At 43.7% G+C, this 26,301-nt stretch overlaps 1 protein-coding gene across 2 annotated transcripts; it reads right to left on the bottom strand.

The window, feature by feature from the left end:
* Positions 1-4,572: 4,572 nt before the first annotated feature.
* On the bottom strand, positions 4,573-25,693 carry ZNF454 (zinc finger protein 454). 2 transcript variants are annotated; one of them, XM_059416142.1, is made up of 6 exons: positions 25,538-25,693; positions 24,866-25,036; positions 24,418-24,515; positions 23,298-23,424; positions 22,782-22,871; positions 4,573-9,440 (listed from the first exon to the last, which is right to left on the bottom strand). In XM_059416142.1, the coding sequence occupies exons 3-6, from the start codon at positions 24,448-24,450 to the stop codon at positions 8,125-8,127; spliced, it is 1,566 nt and encodes a 521-aa protein (XP_059272125.1). In that variant the 5' UTR covers positions 24,451-24,515; positions 24,866-25,036; positions 25,538-25,693; the 3' UTR covers positions 4,573-8,124. The 2 variants fall into 2 exon arrangements, with proteins under 2 accessions (XP_059272125.1, XP_059272124.1); XM_059416141.1 differs by lacking the exon at positions 24,866-25,036 and having other exon boundaries at positions 25,538-25,692.
* Positions 25,694-26,301: the final 608 nt, after the last annotated feature.

The raw sequence follows: 26,301 nt of genomic DNA, 5'->3' as shown, positions 1-26,301 counted from the left end.
TTTTTGTCCCTGGGACCAGGTGTTCCTTAAGTTAATAGGGCTTCTCCTCAGAATAACATTTTTGGTGTACATATTCTCCTTCCTTACATTTTTTTGCATTTCTATGGTTTCTCCACATTGTGAATTAGGAAGTTTTATTGATTGCTCAGTGCTTTCCAAAAATTCATTATTTCATAGAGCTGCTTTCCTGTGTGGGTTTTCTGATGTAACGTGATGAGGTGTATTCTCTTGCTGAAGGCTTTACCATATTAGTGCTTCGAGAGTGTTTTTCTGCTATGTGAACTCTCAGAGTCAGTTAGCTCTCAGTTCCAAAGGAAGACGTTTCTGTGTTTTTGTTGTTGTTGTTTTTCTCTTAGTGTTTCTCCTGGGATGAATTCCCTGATGTTCAATAAGCATTGACTTCTAGTTAAAAACTTTTTAGTGGTTTTCCCCACTTTGAACTCTGTGACTTAGAGTTTGGATGATTTCTTAGTAGAACATTTAGAGGGTTTCTCCCCAGTGTAAGGTTTCTGCTTTAGAGTCCTGGCTTCCTGCTGAAGACTTTCACACACTCCTCACATTCATTCATGCTGGTGTCTCTGATGTGAAAATGAATGCTTGACCACAGGCAGGTTCTGGTTCCTTCTTATGGGCATCTCACATTCAGTCCACTTGTAATGATTTCTATAGCATGTGCCATTTTGTATGTGGTGGAGAATCCTCTGTTACTAACATGTGATCATACTTAGTGCACTTGTGAGGTTTCTCTCCTTTATGAGTTCTCTACTGTATGCTAAATTTGGACTCCCAGAGAAGGCTTTTCTATGATCAGTGTGTAAAAGGATCATTTGAGGTTCAGTGCAGGGTTGACAACTTCCTGAAGGTCTTCCCATTTACTATTTACTATTCTATTTACATGCACTGCTTTGCCTTCTCTGAGATTCAGTCAATCAAGTTGAACCCCTGAATAAAGGTTTTGTTTTGTTTCGAATTTGTGGAATTTATAAGGTGTTGGTTTCTTTTATGCTGCTGAGTAAGAACTGGGCTGTGCTTGTTGGCTTTCTCACATTCATTGCTCTGAGTGATTTCTTCCCAGTATGAATTCTGTGTTTCAGTGAAAATGGGGCTCTGTATTGGAGGCTTTCCCATGTTACAACCACAGGGTTTCTCTCCAGCATGAATTCTCTAAAGCAGAGGAAGATTACATTTTGATATAGACTTTAATTCACCAATTTGTAAGGATATTGTCTGTGTCCAATGTGTAGAGAGTTGCATAAGGAGGGCCTCTCTCATGTTAACTATATGCTTTTATCTTTTCACCAGTGTGAATTTTTCAACACATCTATTACATTCAGTTTGGCTCTGTCCCATTTATTAAATTTTGTGCTATTTGGAAATTTCCCCCAAGCTCATTACTTTCATTGTCTCTCACTCATTGACTTCTTGTTGAATAAATACAACTTTTCCCAGAAGTTTAACTTGCATTTTCTGTTGCTTTTTTTTTTTTTTAATGTAGTCAACAATTTGCAAGACTTCTTCTAAACTGGAATAAAGTACACAATTCCAAGTGAATCTTCCCACCATCATTTTACAGAATGAAACCTCTTCAGAAATCTCCACTATACTGACACCATTTTTCAGTGGCGTCACCAAATTCGTCATTTGGGAATTTTATGAAAAATTCCCAGGTGTAGATATTTTCCATTTCCCAGCTTTGACAAGGGAAGCCTGCTGCTGTGTGGACAGAGTAGTGACAGCTGTAGAAGACTGGGAGTTTCAGAGATGATCTTTCAGCTTATGGAACAGAGAGGACTCAAGATGGGGCATAGCCCTGAACACAGAAACTCCAAGAGGAGGCTTGGATGAAAGGTAGTCGAGGGTGTAGAGAGACAGATTAGTGAAGGGGCTGGTTTTGGACACTGTGAGCCTTCCTGCTTCTTGTGGGTTACTGTGGTGGGATGCTAACTAGTCTCTGCTTCCTGTGTCTTTCCCCTCCATCCCGCACACCAATATCAAAATCATCATTCTGGGGCACCAGTGCTCCCCATTAATAGTGATGCTGCTATGGGCCCTGCTCTCTCCTGGCACCCGGAGTCTGGCTATGATTCATTCTCATATTTGCATGCAGATTCAGAAACAGAAATAGCAGGAAGGACATGGGTCTGGCTCCACATGCTGTTCACTGATGTAGTCTGGCCAATTTGAAGTATTATTAGCTTATTCTACCAGGGCTCTTGAATGTTGAACTTACCCATACTATCAACTTCCGAGTTGTTTTTTCCAATCCCAATCTGCCAGACAGGGAAATTTCCAGGGGGCACAGACTTTGTCTTGCCCCTGACACTGTAGACTTCCTTCAGTCAGCTTTCATATCTAGAAATTGTATAATGTCAAGGTTAAGACTTCTTGAGATCAATGGCAGCTCTGCCATGCTAGTTAGTGACCTTGGCCAAGATAATTAGCCTCTCCCACAGTTGCTGCAGCCAGAGTCACCTTGATCCCTGCAGATGCCCACACCATTGACCCCATTTCCCAGCATCCACCCTCCCAGCCCTAACAGTCAATGCCCAAACAGACCCCACTCATTACATAAACCCCTCAGGTGACCAATACCAAGACTCCATCTAAGACCTCCCAAATAACATTCCTTCTTGAAAACTGAGAAAGCTATAGAGAAAGCTGTGCTGTATTTCCCTCATAAAAATATGAATTCTATATGGGTTGGTTGTGAAGGGTCTTGAAGGTTTTGCTTCCCATGGTTGGCCCTGGAGGAGCCATGGAAGTGTTTACACAAGTGAGTCCTGTGGCTGGATCTGTGGTATGGACAAAGTCACTGGTGGCTGGAATGGGAGGTGGCCCAGAATGATTGGTGAAGAGCCTGAGGCAATGCACCAGGGGGAATCTGGTATATCCTTGCCTGTAAATATTTATACCCCCATTTTCCCCACTATCACAATGGCTAGAAATGATAGCATTAGGTAACAGTGAGCAATGCTGTACCTTGGTTGAAGTATATTGCTGAAATAAATTAGCAATCAAAACTTACGTGGCTTTTAAGTTTCCGCATTTTAGTTCTTCTAAATTTGGAATTTTCTTATTCACTGGAAGGAAAATTAATTGGGAAAGAACAAACTAATTGGAAAATTTCCCAGTATTAGTGCTCTGGTAAAAAATTTTTTTTAAAGATTTTATTTATTTGACAGAGAAAGACACAGCAAGAGAGGGAACACAAGCAGGGGGAGTGGGAGAGGGAGAAGCAGGCTTCCCCCTGAGTAGGGAGTCCTTGTGGGGCTTGATCCCAGGATCCTGGGATCATGACCTAAGCCAAAGGCAGATGCTCAACAACTGAGCCACCCAAGCCCCCCAATGCTCTGGTAAAATCTATTCATCAATAGCAACCACTTGTAGCTTGAGAGTTTGAAGCACAAAACCTGACCCCTGGCAATGGCTTGTGTTTAGAGCACCATCCAAGTTCACTGCAGGGGCTGGTTGGGCTGTGGTCCTGTCTCTTCCTGTGGAAGCTCACGCTGCTAACACCAGTGCTGACTCTGGGCTCCACCGCCTTTTTAATGGCACTTACCCAGCCCACACTGTTCCTGCCTGTGTGTCCGAACCTCTTTCCCTGTCTCACTGAACTGTGCTTTGCATCTGTTGTCAATTCTAGTGAAGCCCAGTGTGACCACACAATCTACAGCTAGGCCTCTCACACTCTTTTGTGGTACCCCATCTGTGTAAACACGTTTCCCACAAACTACAGTTATTTTGCTCATTATTTGTGTTTCATTTTGCAATACCTGTCTTCCATATTTAAGTCCCATGAAAGCAGTACTTAGATGTGTGCATACATACCCACTGTGTATGTACCATGCTTGGCTGTTGCTGTTTCTCTAGCTACTAGCTTTGGCTTTCTCTCTCTCTCTCTCTCTCTATGTGTGTGTGTGTGTTTTAAGATTTTATTTACTTGAGAGAGAGAAAGAAAGCATGGAGGAGCAGAGTGAGGGGCAGAGGGAGAAGCAGACTCCCTGCTGAGCAGGGAGCCAGATGCAGTGATCAGTCCTGAGTCTCCAGGATCATGACCTGAGCTGAAGGCAGACGCTTAACCAACTGAGCCACCCAGATGCCCCACCTCTCTGCTTTTGGAAAACCTCAAGAAGGGCACTTATAGTAATTACTCTCATGTGGCCAGGTCCAGGACCTGCTATGGTTATTAGGCCATGCCCTCAAGATATCCAAGGGTTGATAGGCCTTTGCGAACCCATGGTTCTTGTACTCTCAGGCTAGAGGAGCACCCGAACCCTTTCCACCTTGCCAACCCAGGGCCGAGGAAAGGTCTTTTTGTGGAGGATGTGGGTACAGAAAGCCATGCCTGCAACACGGTCGCAAGGCTGTGGACCCACCCCACCCACCCATAGCCATATCTGCCCCATATCTGGAGCCAAGTGGCCCTCCAGAATGTGTCCATGAAGGAGGAAGCTGAGTGCAGTAGGGAGGCATGTGTGCCCCAGAGCTACAGTGCCTGGATCAGGTTCTCAGACCATGCATGTTACCAGCTGTTTAATTTCTGAAATGCTTTTAAACCTCTCTGTTCAACTTTCAAGTGGGGATGAGACAGTCTCACAGAATTGTGAGGATTAAATGAGTTATTACATGCAGAGTGCTTACAACAGTACCCGGCCTGCGGGACATCTTCAAATGTTAACTGTTGTCACTGACGACTGGGGATACAGCTCTCTTCTATTCCACAGCCTGAACTATGGTTTCTGGGACCAGGTAGGTTTGGATGCTTATTGTGGGCAGGACCAGACTGGCCATACAAAGATAAAAACGCTTAGAAGCACTACTTTTGGCCATGTCTTAAGAGATAACCAGGTAACACAAATGCAGCTTGTACCTCTTAGAATACTGTGTACTTTTCTCATTTATTTTCAGAAACACTGATGGGCCATTCTATGGCAACAATTTTTAAGAACAGTGATGAGCCATAGACAGGGTAACACACAGGCTGAGGAGGAACATGCCCGAGTGACCAAATCCTGGCACTGGCAGCGTCACTGAGAAGTTCATGAGTGATCGAAACAAACCTTGTATTTTCTTTTTGCCTTCGCAAACTGGTATAAAAATACTAAAAGTAAAAATATTACCAAAAATATATTTAGCAGGAGTCAAGGAGGGGCCAGAAGCTGGGACTCCTCCCACTGTAGGCGGGAGTGTTTTATGTGTCCACATGGCCTTGCTGGCTAATCCAGTAAAGGGCAGAGGAGGGCAAAGGGCAAAGGGAAGAGGAATCAAGACAGCTGGAGAGTATGCACTTGGACTAAATTCATGTTCGAGGGAATTAAGTTGTTTTCTCAACCAAAGATGCATGCAGTAGGGTTGTTTTGTTCCAAGACTCTGAGGCTCAGGTACTATAACTGGGAAGCCCCAGTCCGCTGAGGGTCAAGGTGCCATTCTAAAAGCCATTGCTGAATATGGAGAAAGGCAATGTCTTGGGCAGACACTGGTGGCAGAGTGAGGCGAGCTCAGGAGACGAGGGAGAACCCAGGCGCCCAATCTATCAGCTGGAGATGGGAAGACTTGACAAGAGAGCATTAGAGGAATGTGAAAGGGGAGACTGCAGCAATTATTTTTCCCCCAAGAGCTGGCAGTTTCGGGGGGCATTCACGGGAGCCCAAAGCCAATGATGACTTTTAACAAGGTTTACGGTGCTAATCCTCTTCCCAAACCCTTCCCCTGGGCAGAGCGGAACTGCCACTGCCACTGAGTTTGACCATTGGGCAATTCCATGGTAGACCAGGAGAGCTCTGGTGCATCAGATGCGGGAAGTGGGTCTAGATCTGCTTCTCTGGCTCCTCTGTCTCTCTAGTCCTGTTGAGGGGGTGGGGAGACTGGCTCCTTCGTGATCTTGTGACGGCATAGTCATGGGTGCGCTGGGAAGTCTGTGCACTGACTGGGCAGGGAGCAATCCCAGATTGAGGGCTTTTGGGCTGCATGGATTCTGGTGCAGGAACAGCTGCCGGTGCCATCCCCGGGATAAAGGAGGCTCTCAGGGGCACCTGGTCTCGGCTCTGGCTTGACTGCAGGCACAGGACCCGCGGCAGCAACTCTCATTAAACACAAACAAAATGAACATTGAACTCAGCTGAGCAGCATCCCACAGGGATTCAAGGGAAGAGGGTGATTGTTAGGGGCAGGTGGGTCACATGGTTGGTACTACAGGTAGGGATCTATAGCAGTGAGCAGGTTTTCAAGTTTTTGTGGAATTGGGGGCTGCCGATGAACATGTGGGGGCCCAGTGTACAAAGAGCTCCAAGTCACCCCTCAAAATGCTGCTTCATCTGCAGCTTAGTAGGGGAGAAAGCATGAGCTGCTGCTGACCCCCTCACAGATGCCTGCCCACACTGGCAGCCTGTACTCGATGGAAGGTGAATTTAGAATTCCACCAGGAAAAAGACTGTCCTCTTCTGTAACTTGGAGTTGAGGTGCAGCATCTGTGGGGCCAGTGGGCTGCCCAACTTGATGGAGAGCACCTCCACGGACTGAGAACTTGCCACTTTTTCCCACAACGGTGGACTTGCTCTTCCATATTCATGATGTGGTGTGTTGTTCCAGTTTGCAGTAGTGCAGGCTCCCCGTCCTTTGTGGTGGGGGAAGGGGACAGTGCTACCAGGGGCTGTGTGTGTGTGAAGGCACACATGTTATTTTATCTCTGTGCTTTCTACTGAGAGCGGTGAAGGATCAAAGATGGAGAAGGAACTGTACCTGCAGGAACAGAGTATCGCTGCAAGTTTGGGGCATAGACAGTCCCCTGCCAGGGAACGTCACGATGCTGTTGACCATGTCTTGACCCATGGAATTACTCCACGGATAGCTCACCACTGTCAGAATGGGACAGTCTTTAAATAGAACACCCAGATGGAGGAGAGGAAATGCCCACTTCCAAATGCAAAAGGAGAAATTCAAAGCTGTTTGCTCTGTGAACACTCGAGACCTTCCGAAAATTGGATGGAAGAAGTGCAGGGACCAGGATGCAGCAGTTCATATTCTGGGGCCGAGGAATACATCCACTAGCACAGTGGACACAGAGGACTGCCAGCCAAGGGAAAGAGTGGGTCAGAGCCTTTGAGGACTAGCTTTGGGGCTCTAACTTGTGTCAGCTGCATGTTAGGAAATGGCAAATCACAGAAGTGGGGAGGGTCTAGAACACTGTGAAGTGGCTGGATTGTCACATCTGAAGCTGAGCTTATGTGTGGGGTAAGGACAGTGCAGAGCAATTGGAGGTAATGTCTACACAACCTAGCCCCTACTTAAAGGTACCATCCCAGTGTCAGAGTAAAGGTGAGGCCCAAAGGAACTGGGTAACTCAAGAAGTTTGATCAACCTGTCTCCCAGAGGTCCTGGAGTTCTGAATGCTGGGTCTGGTTGCGATAACCAGAATCATGGACTGTGTGGGAGGCCAGATCACCACATTCCCCAAGGGCAAATGGGGTGATAAGTGACATGATGTCACCAGTTAGGAGGTGCTAAATCAAGAGGGACATACCATTCAAATGTGTTGTCCCAGAAGAAGAATATGGGTAAGCAGCCAGTGGACACTAAGTCAGGGAGATCTGAGAAGATGGTTTGAAGCAGAAGGTGGGAAACATAATTTGGGTAACTCTGGGGCCAATGCATGGTGACTGCACTTTCCCTACACTGAGAAAGTGGGTGGGTGAGAACAAAGGGTTCCACTGAAAGTAGAAACCCTTTTATATAAAAAAAGTGAGTGAAATGCTTATTGGCCATTTTTACTTTTTTGTTCTTTTGCTTCTTCCCCTGGGTCTTCTGCAATTTTATAATTTCTCTTAATAGTCAAAATGTAAATGAGATCATCTAATTTCTGTGTTGTTAATGAAGCTTCATTTTGGGTACAATATTTGATAATTCAGACTAATTAAACATTACTGTTATTCAACTGAGGCAGTTCTGAATTAGGAGGGCATGCCATTCTTAAATTCTCAAACCCACAGTACCGTGAAGGTTGACTCTCTGTAAATAAAAATTCCATCTTCACCGAAGTTTTCATGGCTATTCTCTGGAATGGATTCGCTTACATTCAATAATTAACACACTTGGTCTCAAAGTTCTGCCATATAAACTATAATCCTATCACTTTTCTCCAATATGATGTCTCTGATGCTGAATGAGGTTTGCAGTCTGGTTGAAAGCTTTCCCACATTTATTACATTTATAGGGCTTCTCTCCTGTGTGAATCCTCTGATGCTGAGTAAGGTGTGTGCTTCGAATAAAGGCTTTCCCGCAGATTTTACATTTGTAAGGTTTTTCTCTGGTGTGGATTCTCTTATGTTGAGTGAGGGCTGAATGGTCGCTGAAGGCTTTCTCACATATATTACACGTGTAAGGTTTTTCTCCAGTATGAATTCTCTGATGTTGGGCTAGGGCTGATTGGTCCCTGAAGGCTTTCTCACACAAACCACACCTGTAAGGTTTCTCTCCGGTATGAATTTTCCGATGTCGAGCGAAGGATGAATTATCCCTGAAAGCTTTCCCACATTCGCTACACTTATAAGGTTTCTCTCCAGTATGAATTCTCTGATGCTCTGTCAGGGAAGAGTTCACCCTGAAGGCCTTTCCACATTCGTTACATTCAAAGGGCTTCTCTCCAGTGTGAATTCTTTGATGCTGAAGAAAACTCGTACTCTGATTAAAGGCTTTTCCACATTCATTACATTTATAAGGTTTCTCTCCACTATGAATATTCTGGTGTTTAGTAAGGTGTGCCCTGCACACAAAGGCTTTGTCACATATGTTACATTTAAAAGGCTTCTCTCCAGTGTGAATTCTATGATGGTGGGCAAGGTGTATGTTTCGGATAAAAGCTTTCCCACATAAGTTGCATTCGAAAGGTTTCTCTCCGGTGTGAATTTTCTGATGGTAAGTGAGTGAGGAGCTCACAGAGAAGGCCTTGCCACATTCTTTACATTCGTACGGTTTCTCGCCAGTGTGAATTCTTTGGTGGTGGATAAGGTGTGTACTCTGGTGAAAGGCTTTCCCACATTCTCTACATTCATATCGCTTCTCTTTAATAACAGTTTTCCGATTTGCATTCAGTTTTTCAGTATGAACTTTCTGATGTTTATTAAGGGTTGAACTTTTAGTGAAGACTTTTCCACACTCACTACACTCAAAGGCTTTTTTGCTAGATTGAAATTCCTGACCCTGATCAAAAGATGAGCTCACAGTGCAGTGCTTCCCAGGTTCATCCCTGGCCTGGGCGTGGAGCACAGATGGGGTCTTCTGGTGAGCAAGTACCCCCTGGCCTCCATGCTGCCATTCCAACTGGCAATCGTATTTCCAGTGGTTATCTCTAGTGAATCCTTCCTTTATCATCCACTGATCCAAGTCCTGATCAGGAATATCCGGCTTGGGAGGAGAGTTCTTACTCACAGGCATAGTCATCCAGTCTGAAAGACATCAAACATAAACATATGTTTTATCTAGTTAGGGTAAGAAGATGAGCCTGTTTATAATGCTGACAAAGAGGTTGCCATTTTCAAGGCATCTTGAAGGGAAGATAGGAAAGGAAAGGGTAAGAGAGGTGAGCAAAGGACGTAGCCGGAAGGGGTTGATTTAATGTCAGATGTATGAAGCAGGACAGCTTGGGAGCTTGAGTTCAGAAGTCACAGGCCTGGGATGGGAGATCCTGAGTACAATATTCATTTTCTTTGTGACTACAGATAAGTTATCTGACTTTCTAAGCCTCAAAAAGCCTACGTAGACCCTACTATGCTAATATATAAGAAAAAAAATGTACCTTGTCCGTTTTAATGGTACGGTGTTTGAAATAACCTACATGCAGCCTAAAGAAACCAGGGAAACTAGAGGTCAACACTTGGGAGAAAAGTCATTCAACTCTCTATAACTAATAAAAGCAACATTTTTTTTTTTTTAAGATTTTATTTATTTATTTGACAGAGAGAGATCACAAGTAGGCAGAGAGACAGGCGGGGGCGGGGGGAGCAGGCTCCGTGCTGAGCAGAGAGCCCGATGTGGGGCCCGATCCCAGGACCCTGGGATCATGACCCAAGCCGAAAGCAGAGGCCTTAACCCACTGAGCCACCCAGGCGCCCCCATTTTTATGTTTGATACACTCATTCAGATGGGTAATAAAAAAGCCACAGTAAAGGCTGTGTAAAACACTCATATCTGCTAATAAAATTAGGACCTCCTACTACTAGTGAGGAAGTAAAGTCTTTAAATCCATATGAATAATATAACATCTATATGAGGAAAATGCACCATGAAGATGTGTATGTCAGGAGGGAATATTAGGAACAAAGCAGTAAATCTGCCTGGATATACCCAGTACACCTTAGAGGGTGAGGCCCCAACTGGGGAAAACGGTATACTAGTCACTAGAAATGGGACTCTGCTATTAGGATATGGGCTGTGGTCCAACTTATTATTTCACAGAATTATTTCTCTCCCCACAGACAAATTCTGCACTTCTCAATAATTGTCTCCCTTGGTTTCACGGCACAGGCATACCTCAGAGAGACTGCAGGTTTTGTTCCAGACTGCCGCAATACAGTGAATGTCGCCATAAAGTGAGTCAAATGAATTTTTTGGTTTCCCAGTGCATGTAAAAGTTATGTTTAAACTATACTGTAGTCTTTTCAGTAGCACAGCATTAGCTCTAGAAAAATACTCTACATACCACAATTAAAAAGTACTTTATTGCTAAAAAGTGCTAACCAGCACCCGAGCTTTCAGCAAAATCTTTTTGCTAGGGGAGGGTCTTGCCTCAGTGTTGATGGCTGCTGAAGGCTGGGGTGGCTGTGACAATTTCTTAAAATAAGACAACAATGAAATTTGCTGCATCGATGGACTCTTGCCTTTCAGGAATGATTTCTCTGTAGCATGAGGTGTTAAAAGTTTGATAGCATTTTACCCACAGTACAACTTCTTTCAAGATTGCAGTCAATCTCTCAAACTCTGCCTCACCTTTATCAACTAACTTTATGCCCTATTCTAAATACTGTGTTGTCATGTCAGCAACCTTCACGGCATCCTCTTTGGTAGATTCCATGCCAAGAAACCACTCTTTTTGCTCATCTGTAGGAAGCAACTCCTCATCCGTTCAAGTTGTCTTGAGGAGCTTGCAGCAATTCAGTCCCATCCTCAGGCTCCACGTCTAATGCTAGTTCTCTTGCTCTTTCTACCACATCTGCAGTGACTTCCTCCGCTGAAGTCTTGCACCCCTCCAAGTCACCCATGAACCTTGGAATCAATTTCCAAACTCCTACCAATATTGATTTTTTTGACCTCTGACCATAAATTATGAATGTTCTCAATGGTATCTAGAATAGTGAATCCTTTCCAGAAGTTTTCAGTTTTATTGCCAGAATTACCAAAATGTGACACAGACATGAAGTGAACCAACACTGCAGGAAAATTGGCATCAATGGATCTGCTTGAAGCAGGATTGCCAAAACCCTTCAATTTGTTAAGAAATGCATATCTGCACAGCACAACAGAATGAGGTAGGTCTGTATTAACAAGCAGAGTTCTGGACTGCATACTAGTTTTTCCTATGTATTTGTGATTATCTGCCTTTTGTGTTAAGTCTCTTTAAGACTTTGTACTAAGAAATGAATGATAAAAGCTAGATACTACTTTGCAATGATGCAAAGATTCCTGGAAAGTCCTATCAAGAACAAGCCTCCTCATTACTTTTTTCCTACACACTCCAGAAAATCTACAAAGAGCTATAATCAACAAAACAAACTAAACTAACCTCTTTACTTATCTGGAAAAGAAAGTTAAACAGGTGCATTTTAAAGCTAAAATCCTGGTGAGCTCAGACTAATGTTGCTCAAAACAAAAATGGTCAGTTAAATGCCAGGATTGCCAAATGTTAACACCTTAAGGGCTGACTCTCATTTCTGGACCTGATAAAGTAAGCTGTGGCAGACATTCTTGCAGAAAACAACTGGAAAATCTTAATTGATAAACAAATTTCTATCTAAAGGCATCAGATGTCACTCAAGGCCAACCTGATAGTTCAATATTTGGGAGAAAAGGGAAATACAGAAAGGTAATCCCAATACTTACTGGTTTTTTCCCTTATAGAATTTGCTGAATTCTAAAACCTCTCAGGACAAGAGGCCAAAGCTAAGCAGAATTTCGAAATTTTCTAATCTTAAGAAAATATGGAGCCAAAATCTGAGATCAGGATTTTCCAAAGAAGGGGTTAGTGGTCACAGTAAACATGTAAAGCTCTCAATATGCACTCCTGGAGAGCTACAACCTAGTAGCAAGGGCAAAGAAGAGATAGGCAAAGCTTTATATAAACACCACAGCCCAATCTCCATCTAACACGTCCCTGGTTGGATTAAGGTGGTTCCCTTACGCTCATTGTCTGCCAGAAAAAAAGGCAATGTTCTCTGGAGGAATATAACATCACCCAAGGCCTCTTCACTTCTTCAAATACAATATCAAAGATTCAATCAAAATGTACCAGAGTAATAAGAAATTAAATCAAGAGAAAAAACAGATAATACACGAAGACCCACAGAATTCAGACATCTAAGTTATCAGACATGGGTTTTGAGATAACTGTGATTAATGTGTTCAATTATACAGATAAGAATGAGAATTTCAACAGGAGATTGACCAATGAATCAAATGAAAATTCTACAAAAGAATATAATAATTGAAATTAAGAACTGAACAGATAGATTTAATAGTATATTAGACATAGTAGAAGGGAGCAATAGTGCAATGGAAAAATACATAAGCAGAAAACATCTACAGTAAAAGTTGCTGAAGAAAGTTAAAAAAGAAACCTACAAGTCATGATGAAGAGACTGAACACATGTGTGACAAGTTCTGGAATGGGAGAAGGAAACAAATGGGGCAAAAATACTATTTGAAACACACAAAGGCTGAAAAATGAATTTGAGAAGCACCAGAGATTCCAAGCAGGATAAATACATAGAAAATTCAACTAAGCACAAAACGACTGGTTTTATCTTGTTTAATCTTGACAAGTTTAATCTTGACAGTTGTTTGAGAGGAAAACAAATACGTTACTTTTAAAGAATTAAAAAAAAAAAAAAAAGGGTGGCTCAGTTGTTAAGGATCTGACTTCCACTCAGATCATGATACTGGGGTCCTGGGATGGAGCCCTGCATCAGGCTCTCTGCTCTGTGGGAAGCCTATTTCTTCCTCTCTCACTCCCCCTGCTGAGTTCCCTCTCACTGTGTCTCTCTCTTTCAAATAAATAAATGAAATCTTAAAAAATTAAATTAAAAAAAAAAAAAGGGAAGAAAAAAAGGTAAGACTGGAGGCCATCTTTTCAACAAAAACAGTGGAAGCCAGAAGACAATGAACCAACATCAGGAAGTGTTGAAAAAACATAACTGCCAAATAATTCAATAGAAAGAAAATATCCTTAAAAAGTGAATATGAAATGGGGATTTCTATACAAATAAAAACAGAGACTGTGTCACCAGCAGACCCATATTAAAAACAAAACAAAACACAGTAAGAAGCATGTTCTAGGCATAAGAAAATCCCAGGTGGAGACATGGAAATGTAAGAAGGAATGAAAAGCAATAGAAAAGTAAATATGTGAATACACGTAAGTATTATTGCACACAATAATTATGTCTTGAGAGGTTGAAAATATATATGTAATTAAATACACTTAGCAGGGGCACCTGTATGGCTCAGGGGGTTAAGCCCCTACCTTCGGCTCAGGCATAGTCTTGGGGTCCTGGGATTTAGCCCCTCATCGGGCTCTCTGCTCAGCAGGGAGCCTGCTTCTCCCTCTCTCTCTGCCTGCCTCTCTGCCTATTTGTGATCTCTGTCACAAACAAACAAAAACTAAGATTGTAAGACTGGATTTAAAAAATCCAACTAAATGCTTATTAGAAGAGAAATACCAAAACATAGGTATAGAAATATAGAAAATAAAAAGGATTTATGAAGCAAGCAGTAACCATAAGAAAGCTGGTATATAAAATCAGACAAATCTTACAATATTAGAAAAAATAGACTTTCAGATATTTCACATTGACAGAAGGGACAGTTCTCCAGGAACATATAACAAATCTACATTTGTGCATAAACTTCACAATGTATAAAGTAGAAACTGAGTAGAAACTGAGAAAATGAAAAACAAAAACAGAGAAATCTTTATAATCCTAGCAATCTGTGTTCACACACCACTCTCAATAACTCAGAAATCAAACCTTTAAGAATGGAGATGCTCTCAATAATCTGATAAACAAATCTGACTCAAAATAGACTTGAAAACAGTATACCTAACAATGACAGAGCACATATTATTAGTACATAGAGAACGTCTACCAAAACTGACCTTATATTGGCTGTAAATGAATACATTTCACAGGAATGAGAATACTCAAGAGTATGTTCTCTGAACACAAGGGAATTAAGCTGGAAATGAACACCAAAATACCAAAAAGATACTTAAAAAACCCAGATATTTCTAAATTAAGCAATACATTTCTAAATAACTGAGAGATGAAAGAAAAAAAATCACAATTAGAATTTAAATGATAATAAAAATATTTATTACATCTAATAAATGAAACTGATAGGATGCAGCTATGGTCATGTGTACATCTCAAGAAATTAGAAAAATAGCAAATGAAACAAAAAGGAAAAATAAAAGGAAAGATAAAAAAATAAAAAAGACAATAAAAAAGACAAATAAAATAAAACAAAATAGACAAATCAATAACTTAATAAAAATTGAGACTTCTAGCAACACTAATCAAAAAAAGAAGGCACACAATAATTATGTGTGTGCCTTACTAATTACTAATGATCACTAATCACTAATTGTCAATAATGATTACTAATGTTACTAATTGACTGCTAATATCAATTACTAATATCAACAATTATTAATATCAATAACGATAAAGTCGACATCAGGACAGATTCCACAGAGACTTATAAGATAATAACTTAATGAGGAAACTTTATGTCAATATGCTTGGGCACTTAGAGCAAGGCTCAAATTCCTAGAAAGGTACAAAAAAAGAAACAGAAAATTTGAATGGTCTTACATCTAATAAATAAATTGAATCTTCATTTTAAAATGTTCTTCTCACAGAGGTGCCTGGGGTGCCTCAGTAGGTTAACTGGCTGGCTTTTGATTTTGGCTCAGGTCATGATCTCAGGGTCCTAGGATCAAGTCCCATGTCAGGCTTTGTGCTCAGTGGGGAGTCTGCTTGAGGATTCTCTCTCTATCCCTCTCCTTTTATCCCTCCCCCAACTTGTGATCATACTCTCTGCCCGCTCTCTCTCATTCAGATAAATAAATCTTTAAAAAATAAATAAATAAAAACCTCTCACTGCGAGACTGCCAGGCAGAGATGGCGTCAGTACTGAATTTATATGAACATTTAAGGGAGAAATAACACCAATTTTACACAAGCTCTTTCAAAGAACTGACAAGAACAAATATTTCTGATTGGTTTTATGAAGTTAGCACAACCTGCCAGAATATGATGAAGACAATTAAAAAAAAAAATTCACAGACCACTTTTTCTCATCAAAACAGATGCAGAGTTCCTAAAAGAAATATTCAGCAAACCTATCAATAAGAAAAGATCAGACAACTATATAGAAAATAAAAGAAAGACTTATAGGTATTTTACAAAAGAGAATATTAGGAGCACATAAGTGCTGTCGTTGGTTAGGTGTCCGACTCTTAGTGTTGGCTCAGGTCATGATCTCGGGGTTGTGAGATAAAGCCCAGAGTTGGGCCCCACGCTCAGCGGGGAAGTCTGCTTGAGATTCTCTCTCCCTCTCCCTCTGCCCCTCCCACTTGTGCTCTCTCTCTCTTTACAGTAAATAAGTGTTTTCCAAAAGAGGAGGATATTAGATTAAAAATAGAGATGATCAATTTCATCAGTCATAAGTTGAACCATAAATCCTCTAGAATGGTGGAAAAAAAAATTTAAATGGTAATACTAGGTCTATAGAGAATACGGAACCCTCGCATACTGCTGGTCTACCCAGTTTAGAAAACTACTTGGCCGTGTCGACTAAAGTTTGCATACTCATGAACATAGTACTCATAACTACATACCCAAGAGAAATGTACATTTATATTCTCTAAAAGCCATACAGGCATATTCAAAGCAGTACACTTCATAATAGCTCCAAGCTAGAAATGAATCAAATGTCTAACAACAGTAGAAAGCAGAAATGTTGGTAGGTTTACAGAGTGAAATATTGTACATCAGTGAGAATGATCCAACTGTTGCCATACGTGCATGAATCTCAAACATACTGTATGATTCCATTTATACAAACTTTGAAAACAGGCAAAACAAGCCTATGGTCAGGGTAGTAGTTATCTTTAGAACAAAAGAAATAGAGGGGATGTGAAGTTTCTGATGTGCTGGTAACATTCTTCTTGTTACACGTGCCAGTTATACAGTATTTACACAGCAAAAATATGTTGAGTTTTACACTTATAATTTGTGTATTTTCCTGGGTTAGTATTACTATAAAATATTTTTACTTAAAAAAATCTAGCAGAAGGCTTTCAAAAGGGATATACTATAGCTCAACAAAAATAACCAAATGCTGGCTTTCTTTTCTAGCAGCTGCTGGGTAGTTATATCTATTAAAGCCTTTTCTTGATTGTGGTCATAAAATCAAATCATGTACTTTAAAGAGAATATTTGTCTTCTGAATATTTAGTGTTTCAGGAGAATACTCATGTAATTAAGAGGGGAGTCAAGTGCATCCAGTTTTCCCACATTGAAGATGAACTGAGTTAGGAGAGACTGGACCCCTGCTGAAGATCTGAGCACAAGGAATTTGCACTCCCCGGGGCCCCCAGGTCACTTCAGAGTGGGCTGAATTAAGAAGCAATACCCCTAGCTGCATTGTCCCATGTTACAAAAAACAAAGTATGGTCTTAAACTATATAACTCCAGGGTTTCATACAAGGCATGCAAGTGGTATGATCAAAACCCATTTACAATGTACTCAAAAGGTCACCCCCAGGAAGGATCAGAAACTAACCTGATTTACTTCCAAATTACCTAGAGTTTCAGGAACTGGCACCATCAGGTACCTCTGGAAGTGGGGAATGGATAATGGAGCATTGCTTTAAGGTTAGTTTACAAAGCTACTAGGCCCCCACGTTCCTTCCCCCAGTCCGAGGAGCCTGGGGACTCCCCTCTCCCAACTTGGCAGAAGTCCCAGCCTTTCCTCTTGGAGGGAGTAAATCGAAGGTACTCTGGACTGAAGACACCAGGGAAGCCGGTGGCAGGAGGTGAAACACTCAAGCCCCACTTACCCACTAAGAGTTTCCAGAAAGAACCTTGATCCTCCCACCATTTACCTGGGCAGACAATCAGGGACTACCGGATACAGGAGGAAAGCTTCTAACAGGAAAGCGATACCAAAATAATCAAAGAGAAAAATTTGAGAACACAGAGCTTATGAAGAGAGAGAAAAATGTTTTTAAAAAACCATTATCTTTAGAGGTAAAATATTTTAGCCATAAAATGTGAATACTAGCATATAAATAAAGCAATATCCAGAGGAACAAGAGTTCTTGGAAATTAAAAATGATGGCAGAATTTGAAAACTCTGAGAATTCCCACTGTAAAACAATTAGAAAACCAGAGCGGTGGGAAGAGAGAGAGAGAGAAAGAAACAACTTTTTAGGCAATGGACAAATGACAGGGAAGGATGGAGATCCCTGGAAGAAAGCAAACAGACAAGGGAAGGCCAAGGGATTTAGCCCCGGGGACAGTGTCCAGGTCCCAGCACAGGGACCAAAACAGCCCAGAAGGCTCAGTGAACTGAAGTGACAGAGCCCAGGATTCAGGGAGGCTGAGGCAGCTAACATTTGTGGCCCACTGAAAAGAAGCTGTGGAAACTGAATCTGCAGTTTAATACCTTCCCATGGAGAAAACTCCTGGCCCAGAAAACTTCACTGGGTTGACCAAGCGTTTAAGGAAGAAGAAATAACACCAATTCTGTACAGATTTTCCCAAAAAATAATAGGGAAGGGGAAATGTCCAAATTCATTTTATAAGGCTAACATTACCCTGATATCAAAAACAAAAATATTACGAGGAACAGATCAGACTAATTTATCATGACTACAGATGTAAAAATTTAATCCAGCAATATTTTGAAAACAAGAAATGAAAACCAAGTTGGGGTTTTCCAGGAAGGCAAATTTGATTTGACATTTTAAAACCAATCAATGTAACTGATAAACATAGCAGCATCTTCAGGATTTGGAAAAGCCATATCCAGTCATGATAAAACTCTCATCAGATGAGTCAACTTCTTCAAACTGACATCAGGAGGATGTCTGTCTGCAAAATAATCCAGTGACAGACTCAATCGTGAAAGATAGAGTGATTTCCCCCGAGAGAGGGAATAAGGAGGGGTGGCCCCTTGCAGAGCTGCTGCTAAGGTGCTGGAGTCCAACCCAGCACAGTAAGGGGCACCTGGCTCCTGCGTCCCCTGAAAAGAGTGTCCCAGTTTCAACACACAACTACTGCACAACCTGGGATTCCTGCTTCTAGGCACGTACCTTGGTGAGCACAGATGTCTACAAAGAGCATATGAACTAAAATACAGCCACATGAAGAAGCCTTGTACCAGACTGTTCATAGCAGCTTTAGCCAAAACCTGAAAATAGCCAAAATGCTCATTAACGATGACTGAACAGAGCTATCACCATATGACAGGGTGCTAACTCAGCAACAGCAAAGAATTTCTGACACGTGAAACAACAAGGAGGAGCGTCAGAGATACTGTGCTAAGTGACAGAAGTCAGACACAGAAGGCTATGTGTCCATTCCTGTGAAATCTTGGCAGATTAGGGTTGCCTGGGTTATGGATGGGAAAGGGGATTCACTACAAAGAGGTCAGAGGGAACTCTTAGGGAGAGCAAAAACGTCATTATTTGGAAGCAACTATATCAAATAATCAGCTAAAGGAAGAGAAAAGGGACTATCTCTCCAGAGGGGAGAATGGGGAAAAGGGGGGACAAAGGGGCCACTTGTTTTTTATATTCAACACTGTAGTTCCATGAAATACATGTATTACTGTGATAAAACTTAATTATTAAAAATAAGAACAGGTACGTGGCTCAGTGGGTGAAAGCCTCTGCCTTCAGCTCAGGTCATGATCTCAGGGTCCTGGGATCGAGCCCCGCCATCAGGCTCTCTGCTCAGTGGGAGCCTGCTTCCCCCTCTCTCTCTGCCTGCCTCTCTGCCTACTTGTGATCTCTGTCTGTCAAATAAATTAAAAATCTTTAAAAAAAATTAAAAATAAAAAAAAAAAGAATTTGTTAGTAAAGAAGAGAAACTATAGGGTGACACACATATTAACTGATAAAATACTGGGTTCCTATTATATACATGTATATATATATATATATATATATATATATATATATACACTATATATATATATTACTGTATAAAATCCTGGATTCCTGAAGACATACGACTTTTTACAAATGAGTAAGAAAAAGATAAAACTATAATAGAAAAACAGGCAAAGAATAGGAACATGTAAGTCACAGAACACAAATTAGCAACACACAAAAAGATGTCCAATTTTACTAGGAAACAAGGAAATGTAATTTCTAACCACAGGGAGATACCATTTCACAGGAGTGGGACTGGGAAAAAAAGTCTAACAGTTCCCAATTTTGGCAAGAGTATCAAGTAACAGGAACTTGCGTCAACTATCAGTATAATGTGGAACAACTAATTTAATCAGTAATCTGGGAAAATCTAGCAGAGTTGACGAAGCATATACCCTTAAACCCAGTGTCTCCACACCTAAAGACTCCCGAAGAATGCCCATGCGTATGAGGAAATGCATATAAGAATATTCGGTCAGCATTATTCTATACAGCAACGTCCAGAAACGACCTACAGGTCTACCAGCCACAGAATGGAGAAGCTGATATATCACCGCTGAGGGAGTATCGAAGGGCAGAGCTACACATCTTAGCAAGGGTTGAAAAGTACAGCCTGTGGAAAGATATCTGCTGTACAATACATGGATCAAACGTTAAAGCACGCAAAGCTGATTGTGACTGCTCAGAGCCAGAGATACATGCGGAAAGACCATGATGAGGAACAGGGCTGCTGGTGATAAGCTAGTGGCTCTGGAGGTTATTGAGAGGTGGAAGGGGCAGTGACTCCATGGGTGCCCCTCCGTTTTGTTACTTTGGCTGGACAGTGGGGGTAGGGGTGCTGTTTCCTTACTCTTCAGACTATCAAAAAATACCACTGATTCTTGTTTGTATACAGAACATACAGACATCAAAATATGTTCATTTTAAAATAAATCAAGGAAATGACCACAAGTGTCGAAGTAAAATTACAGCCTGTAAGAGATATAGCTGAAACTCCGAAAAAAATTCCCAACCAATTTAAGAGGGAGAAAGGAAAAAAAAAAGCAGATAAAGTTGGAAATGGGGAAGAAGACACAATATAAAGTGTTAAAGTTTTACATGAATGCTTTGCCCAGTTGTGGCTAAAAAAAAAACAACAACCAAAAACCCCAAAAATAAAAAAACAAAAACAAAAAACAACCAAAACCAAACAAACAAAAAACAAAAAACCCCCACCAACAGTTTAAAGCTAATTGGTAAAATGTATAACCAATGTAAAAGAAAGAAACCTCAAAGGATTAATAAATACGGAAGAACTATGAAAAGTTATTAGCACATGACCCAAATTAAGGGACCAGGTAGTTATCCATAGGTTCACTGAGTAAACAATTTCTAGGTGACTGAAGCTCTTCTGGAGGAGAGGAGAGCATGAGTTTGAGGGTCAGATGGGTTTCAATGCTGGCTTCACCCCTATCCTGACTTGCCAGGAAACAGCAATGTTAAATCTGTCCAAATGAGTTAACCATGGGGAGGCCTGGTTTTCTGTAAGCGGGGTTGCCTCTCAGGTAACCTTGGACCTGCCTCACAGGTTGTAAGGACTGAATGGGGGCAATTCACATAAATTCCCTTGGAAAACACCTAGCACGGTAGTAGTTCCCGGGTGCTCAAATGCCAACTCTCTTCTCCCTCTGCTAGTGCATGGCCCTGAGAAGAGAAAACCTATCAGAAGGACTTCTTCTCCCTACAACTGAAAATAAGTGTCTGTTCTAAATCAGGAGTCACTGGTGCAGCAATGGAGAAATTCTAGATGGCATTTTGAAGTCCTCATCAGTCATCATGAAGTGAAACAGAAATAAGAAAAAAAAAAAAAACTAAAAATGATCTAATGAATGCTTTAAGAATACTGACAGAGAGAGACAAGAGGGCAATAGATATTGGAAATGACTACCATTTCTCTACAGCAGCAATTTCTGGCTAAGAAAACAGAAGATGGTTCTGTTCAAAAGTAAAAATAAATCTTCAATAGATAATGAGAGGAATAGCCACAAAACTTTATTGGGAAATATAAAGTAAGACTTCTTCCCATGCCTGATCAGTGCTAACCACTGGTCATCCCTCCAGAATCAGCTCAAGGTTTTGGGGTCACCAAAACCTTTTTCAGGAAGACGAAGTGCTGAACCCTGAGAGTTGGGAAAGGCACTGGGAAGGCCTGTAGTATGACCACCTGGTTTTTCAGGTCATTACCCACACGTGACTGTCAAATTGTTTCTAGGCACAAAACTCCTTCATCTTCATATTCCCCCCACCCAAGTACAGGAAAGAACTCGTGGTAATGAGGAGTAATGGAAGAATAGAGGAGGTTATGCTCAAGTGCCAGGACAGCAGATAAGGTTCTTTTGCTTAATTCCTCCATGCCCCCCTTCTTTTGTCAGAACCCTGCTTGTATAGTACGGAATGAAATACTAAAAATGCCTTAGCTTGGGTATAACAGAACACACAAATTCAGAATGCTACCAGGTAAGTTAGAAGAGATTTCTTTGGAAAACTGAATTTTAGAGTTAAGACATTTAAATTCCAGAACAGATTGAGTCCTAGACATTCCACGTATAAATCCCTGCCTTTTTTGCTGGGTGAAAGATCAGTACCAAAAGGCTTTAAAAAATACTTCATAGCCTGCAAAACGCCAGCTCAAGCAGAATTGTCGTAATGCCTTGGATAAGGCAATATGCTCTCTTAGAAAATTTAGCACCAAAGGGAGGGGCACCCACCGGGCTCCTTGAGACAAGTAACAATCACTAAACTGTCACGTTCTCTATATGCTCGGGCTACAAGTCTATGCCACCTACCAGGTGCCAAAGGAGGGACCCGGCCAAGTGTAATCCTAGCCACACTCTCATGACACTTCCTGCATGGTGAGGTGCTGACAATAGGCAGAGAGTAATTAAATGTTGGCTGAATCTGTGCACACACAGATGAACAAATACGAAGGTGGCTGAAGAAGCATGCAGGGTTTAGCTGGCACGGCTGCTCAGAAGGCACATGGTTAGCCGGCCCATCTCACCCTGCCGTGTGTGCAACCTGGCGAGGTTCCTCATCACTGAGAACCGCCAGCAGAGACCGTACTTTGAGATGCTAAACAAGGCATGGGGCAGGGGGAGCGGCCTAGGTTACACTGGAGGCCTTTTCCAAACTGAAGACTATTAATCAATACCAAATAGGGAGAAAATTCATGGATAGGAGGGCTCCCATGCACACAGGGACCAATGTGGCAACCAGATGCTGCGGTGAATGAGAAGGGAAAAGACAGTGTTCCTCAGTCTGGAGCATTTGTGGAGGCCCTCCTGGTGCCTCCCACATGCAGGGCTCTTACCAAGACAGAAGCTTCCCGACGTGTCCTCCAGCATCCATTCTTCTCCTTTTCCCAGTCGGGAAAACACATCTGACTGGGGTCCTAAGAGTCCTGTTTTTTGGGGGAAAAATGGACCACATCTTATTCATACCAGTGATAAAATCATTGCAAGGAAGAGACCTGGTCCTCGGGACTTCCTGGAAAAGGTGACCTGATAGGAAGGCCAGGGCACAGGTGAGTTCTTCAGAAGGAAGAACAGAAGCCTGGGGCCTGACACAGACCAGCTGTTCCCATGTCCTTCTCCCTGCTGACACAGAGAGAGGATTCAGCCCCGTCGCCTTTGAAGCATCTGCACTTAGACTCCAAAGGGGTTGCGTCCTCAGAACACCAGGGGTAGGCATGCAGCAGCCCTGAACAGAGCATCATCGATCAGCCCACTCCCAGCCCAGTCTTCTGTGTGGAACCAGTTTGAGAGTTTCTAAGGGTCCCTAAGGGATCCCCATGTGTGAAGCTCAGCCCTCGGAGGCCCCCACTTACCCAGTGAGACCAGGTTGCTGTAGTTCTCCAGCATCACATCCCTGTAAAGGGCCCTCTGAGTAGGGCTCAGCTGTGCCCACTCGTCCCGGGTGAAGAGCACGACCACATCCTTGAAGGTCACTGATTCCTGTAACAGCAAACCCCATCCCTGGTGACCAGCGGTGACCCCCTCCCGTGGCTCTCTGGGAAGAGCTGAGCCTGGCAGGCCCAGGAGCCCGTTGAGAGGTGCAGGACAGTACAGAGTGGGCTGGAGTTCTACGACAAAGTAAGCATTTCCTCAGGGTGTCCCGGGGCTGAGCTTTTATCAGACTTTGCTTCCTGCCTTGAAGAAACACGTTGTGTGGAGAAGATAGGCTTCCTCAGCACTGAGACTTCATTCTTGCTGTTCATTTCGCCCCGAACGTTTTCTCCCATTTCCCTCAATATGCCCTCCTCCACCCCATGACCTAATCCTACCCAGACCTCAGCCTCCATAATTCCTCCTGGGCACAGCCGTCCTCAACTCCCTTCTCAAGTGAGCAGGCCCAGCAAAGCACCGTCCCACTTTACTGTGGGTTCTTGTTTACTTTCAGATTCCCCCCGCTCTGGACTGTTAACTCCAAGAAGCTAGGGACTGTGTCCCCATCTCTCGTCTTCCCAGCATGTCTTGGAGAACATGGCCCAGCACCTATTACTTGTTGCTGAGCAACTCCTTCCTGCTTGTCTTTGGCTGCTCACCTACTCACCTCCAACACACGAACACGGTTCCCACAGGAACAGTTATTCTGGACAATATGACCTTGTCCCCTCTGATCACAACTAGTGCCTTGCTTAGAAACTCTTGGCTGAGAAGCCAAGAGAGATGGTGTGCCCTGAGAAGGAGTTAAGGAGAAGCCCAATGTCAATAAATAATATGTCAATATATCTATAAGAAGAATGTCTATCTATCTATCTATCTATCTATCTTTATATCTTTATACAAGAGGAACGGGGTCAGGCCTCTAACTGAGATTGGATTAAGAGAAAAGCTCTTGGTTAGGGTAAAAAAAAAAAACAAGCCCACCCTCTCCAAACCTCTACATTCAAAACTTTTAAGTCAATTTTGGGGGGGGTGGGGACCCTGCAGCAACTCCCCACTCACCTGGACCATGGGTGGCAGGTGCCTGACAGCCATTCCTTCTCTGATAAGCCCTTTCAGAGACTGGCAAAATGGGACCAAGGCTAGAAACTTCTACACACCTGTTATGAGGAGAACTGGGTTAAAAGAGATCAGAGGACAGACAGTCCAGACTGAGGCAGTGAGCATTCCCATTCTAGGAGTCCCCCAGTACCCTGAAGCAGTAGATTCTTGGTTCCTATTTGTTCCCAATTCTCTCTCCTCTTTCTTTGGATAGTTTTGACGGCCTCCACTGTCAAGGGGATCCCTCCACATGCGGCCATTCCCAGCCCCACACTCTCTCCCAGCATCTAAGTCAAATCCTCCACATCTTCCCGTATCTTAAATACGTTGGGTTTTCCTTGCAGAAAGCACCCTTCCGCCCCAGATCTCGGGATTTCTACCCACCCCCTGGCCTTTACCCTGAAGTTACCTGACAGGTCTCAAGAGAAGTTTCCCCCCAGCCTGGAAGGAGAGTGGATGAAGTGGAGAAAGATGGTCTTCTTTCTCCTCCAAAGGCAAACTACGAGGGCTGGGTCGTCACTGCCAAGGCCTCTCAGGCCAACCCCTTCTCTGACCTCAGGCCTCTTCCCCTCCACCCAGTCTGGATGACAAAGAGCCAGAGTGGGCGAGAGGCAGTGTGTCTGGGCGGCGGGGAGTCTCCTTCGTACAACCGCCCCTCCGGCCCTCTGCCGGGTCCTCGCGGAAGCTGCTGCCGCGACTGCGGCTGCGGCTGCCGGGCCTCGGCGAGGTCCGCAGACAGGGCTCCGTCACAGCCCGGAGCATCCACCTCTGGAGGCGTCCCCCGGCTCCCCGGAGTCGGCTCCTCCGAGACACACGCAGAGGCCTGGACCGCATCCTCCTCCACATGCGCTCGCACATTCGGACCCTAAAGCCAACAGCCTGAACCTGGCCGTCCTCCCCTTTCCTCTGTGGAATCAAAGCTCAGTCATATGTCCCGAGAAGTTTGGGGTATCGGATCAGCGTCCTCCGGCACGGACTACTACCCGTACCGAGTCGCCGTTCTTTCCCGCAGCCCTGCCCCCCAGGGCCCGACTACCCCACGGCCGATCCCGCTCTCCCGACGCGGCTCTGCCCGCCGTACCTGGTCACCACAGGATTGCCCTTGGAGGAGCCTCTGCCCGCGGCGAGAAACCGCAACCGCCACATCGCAGGCTGAACACAATGAGCTGGAGTCGGCAGCCTGGGTCGGAACTGCGCTTGCGCGTTGCCCGGGGAGCCGCGAGTCCTAGAGCAGCAACACTTCGGCTTCCCAGACTCCACTTCCCAGAGGGCGAAGCGGCGGCCAGCGCCAGCCCCTGCGTGGGGCGGAGAAAGTGATATCGCGCGCCTGCGCAGACAGGGCCCAGCCTTCAAAACGACGCCCGGCAGCTTTGAGCGCTGAAACTACATTTCCCAGAGGCCACGGCAGGCTCTTTGGCGTTCCTCTTAGGGCAGCTAATTCTCCCGGCTCTAAGCAGCATGTGCGGGCTTTCGTTCCGTCCAAGTCAGGCTCGGCGTCCTCCTCAGTCCTGAAGTAACGCCCGGGAAAGCAGTGACCAGCGAGAAATTGACGCGGTTAAAGTCGGTCCGTCGCCGCGGGGAGCGGATCGGAAGCGGTACGGGAGGACGTAGTAAGAGGTGAGAAGCCGCAAAAGGCGCCTTCCTGAAGGAGCACCGCGCGGAGAAGACTTGAGAGGGCGGAGAACGCAAACCATTGTAGCGGTGTGGCCCGGGGGATCGGCGGGGGCGCGAGGCCGGGGTACGGGGCGGGCGGCGGGGACCAGGGTGGCGGCCTCGGGACCCGAGAGAAGCGCGGAGGAGATCGAGCGGACCTGGGGTTCGGCGGCTTGCCGAGGCAGGAAGGAG

The sequence above is a fragment of the Mustela nigripes genome, chromosome 12 (genome assembly GCF_022355385.1).
Source record: "Mustela nigripes isolate SB6536 chromosome 12, MUSNIG.SB6536, whole genome shotgun sequence".
Taxonomy (NCBI): domain Eukaryota; kingdom Metazoa; phylum Chordata; class Mammalia; order Carnivora; family Mustelidae; genus Mustela; species Mustela nigripes.
The sequence above is the reverse complement of the archived record's forward strand: the minus strand, read 5'-3'. Positions and strand labels throughout refer to the sequence as shown.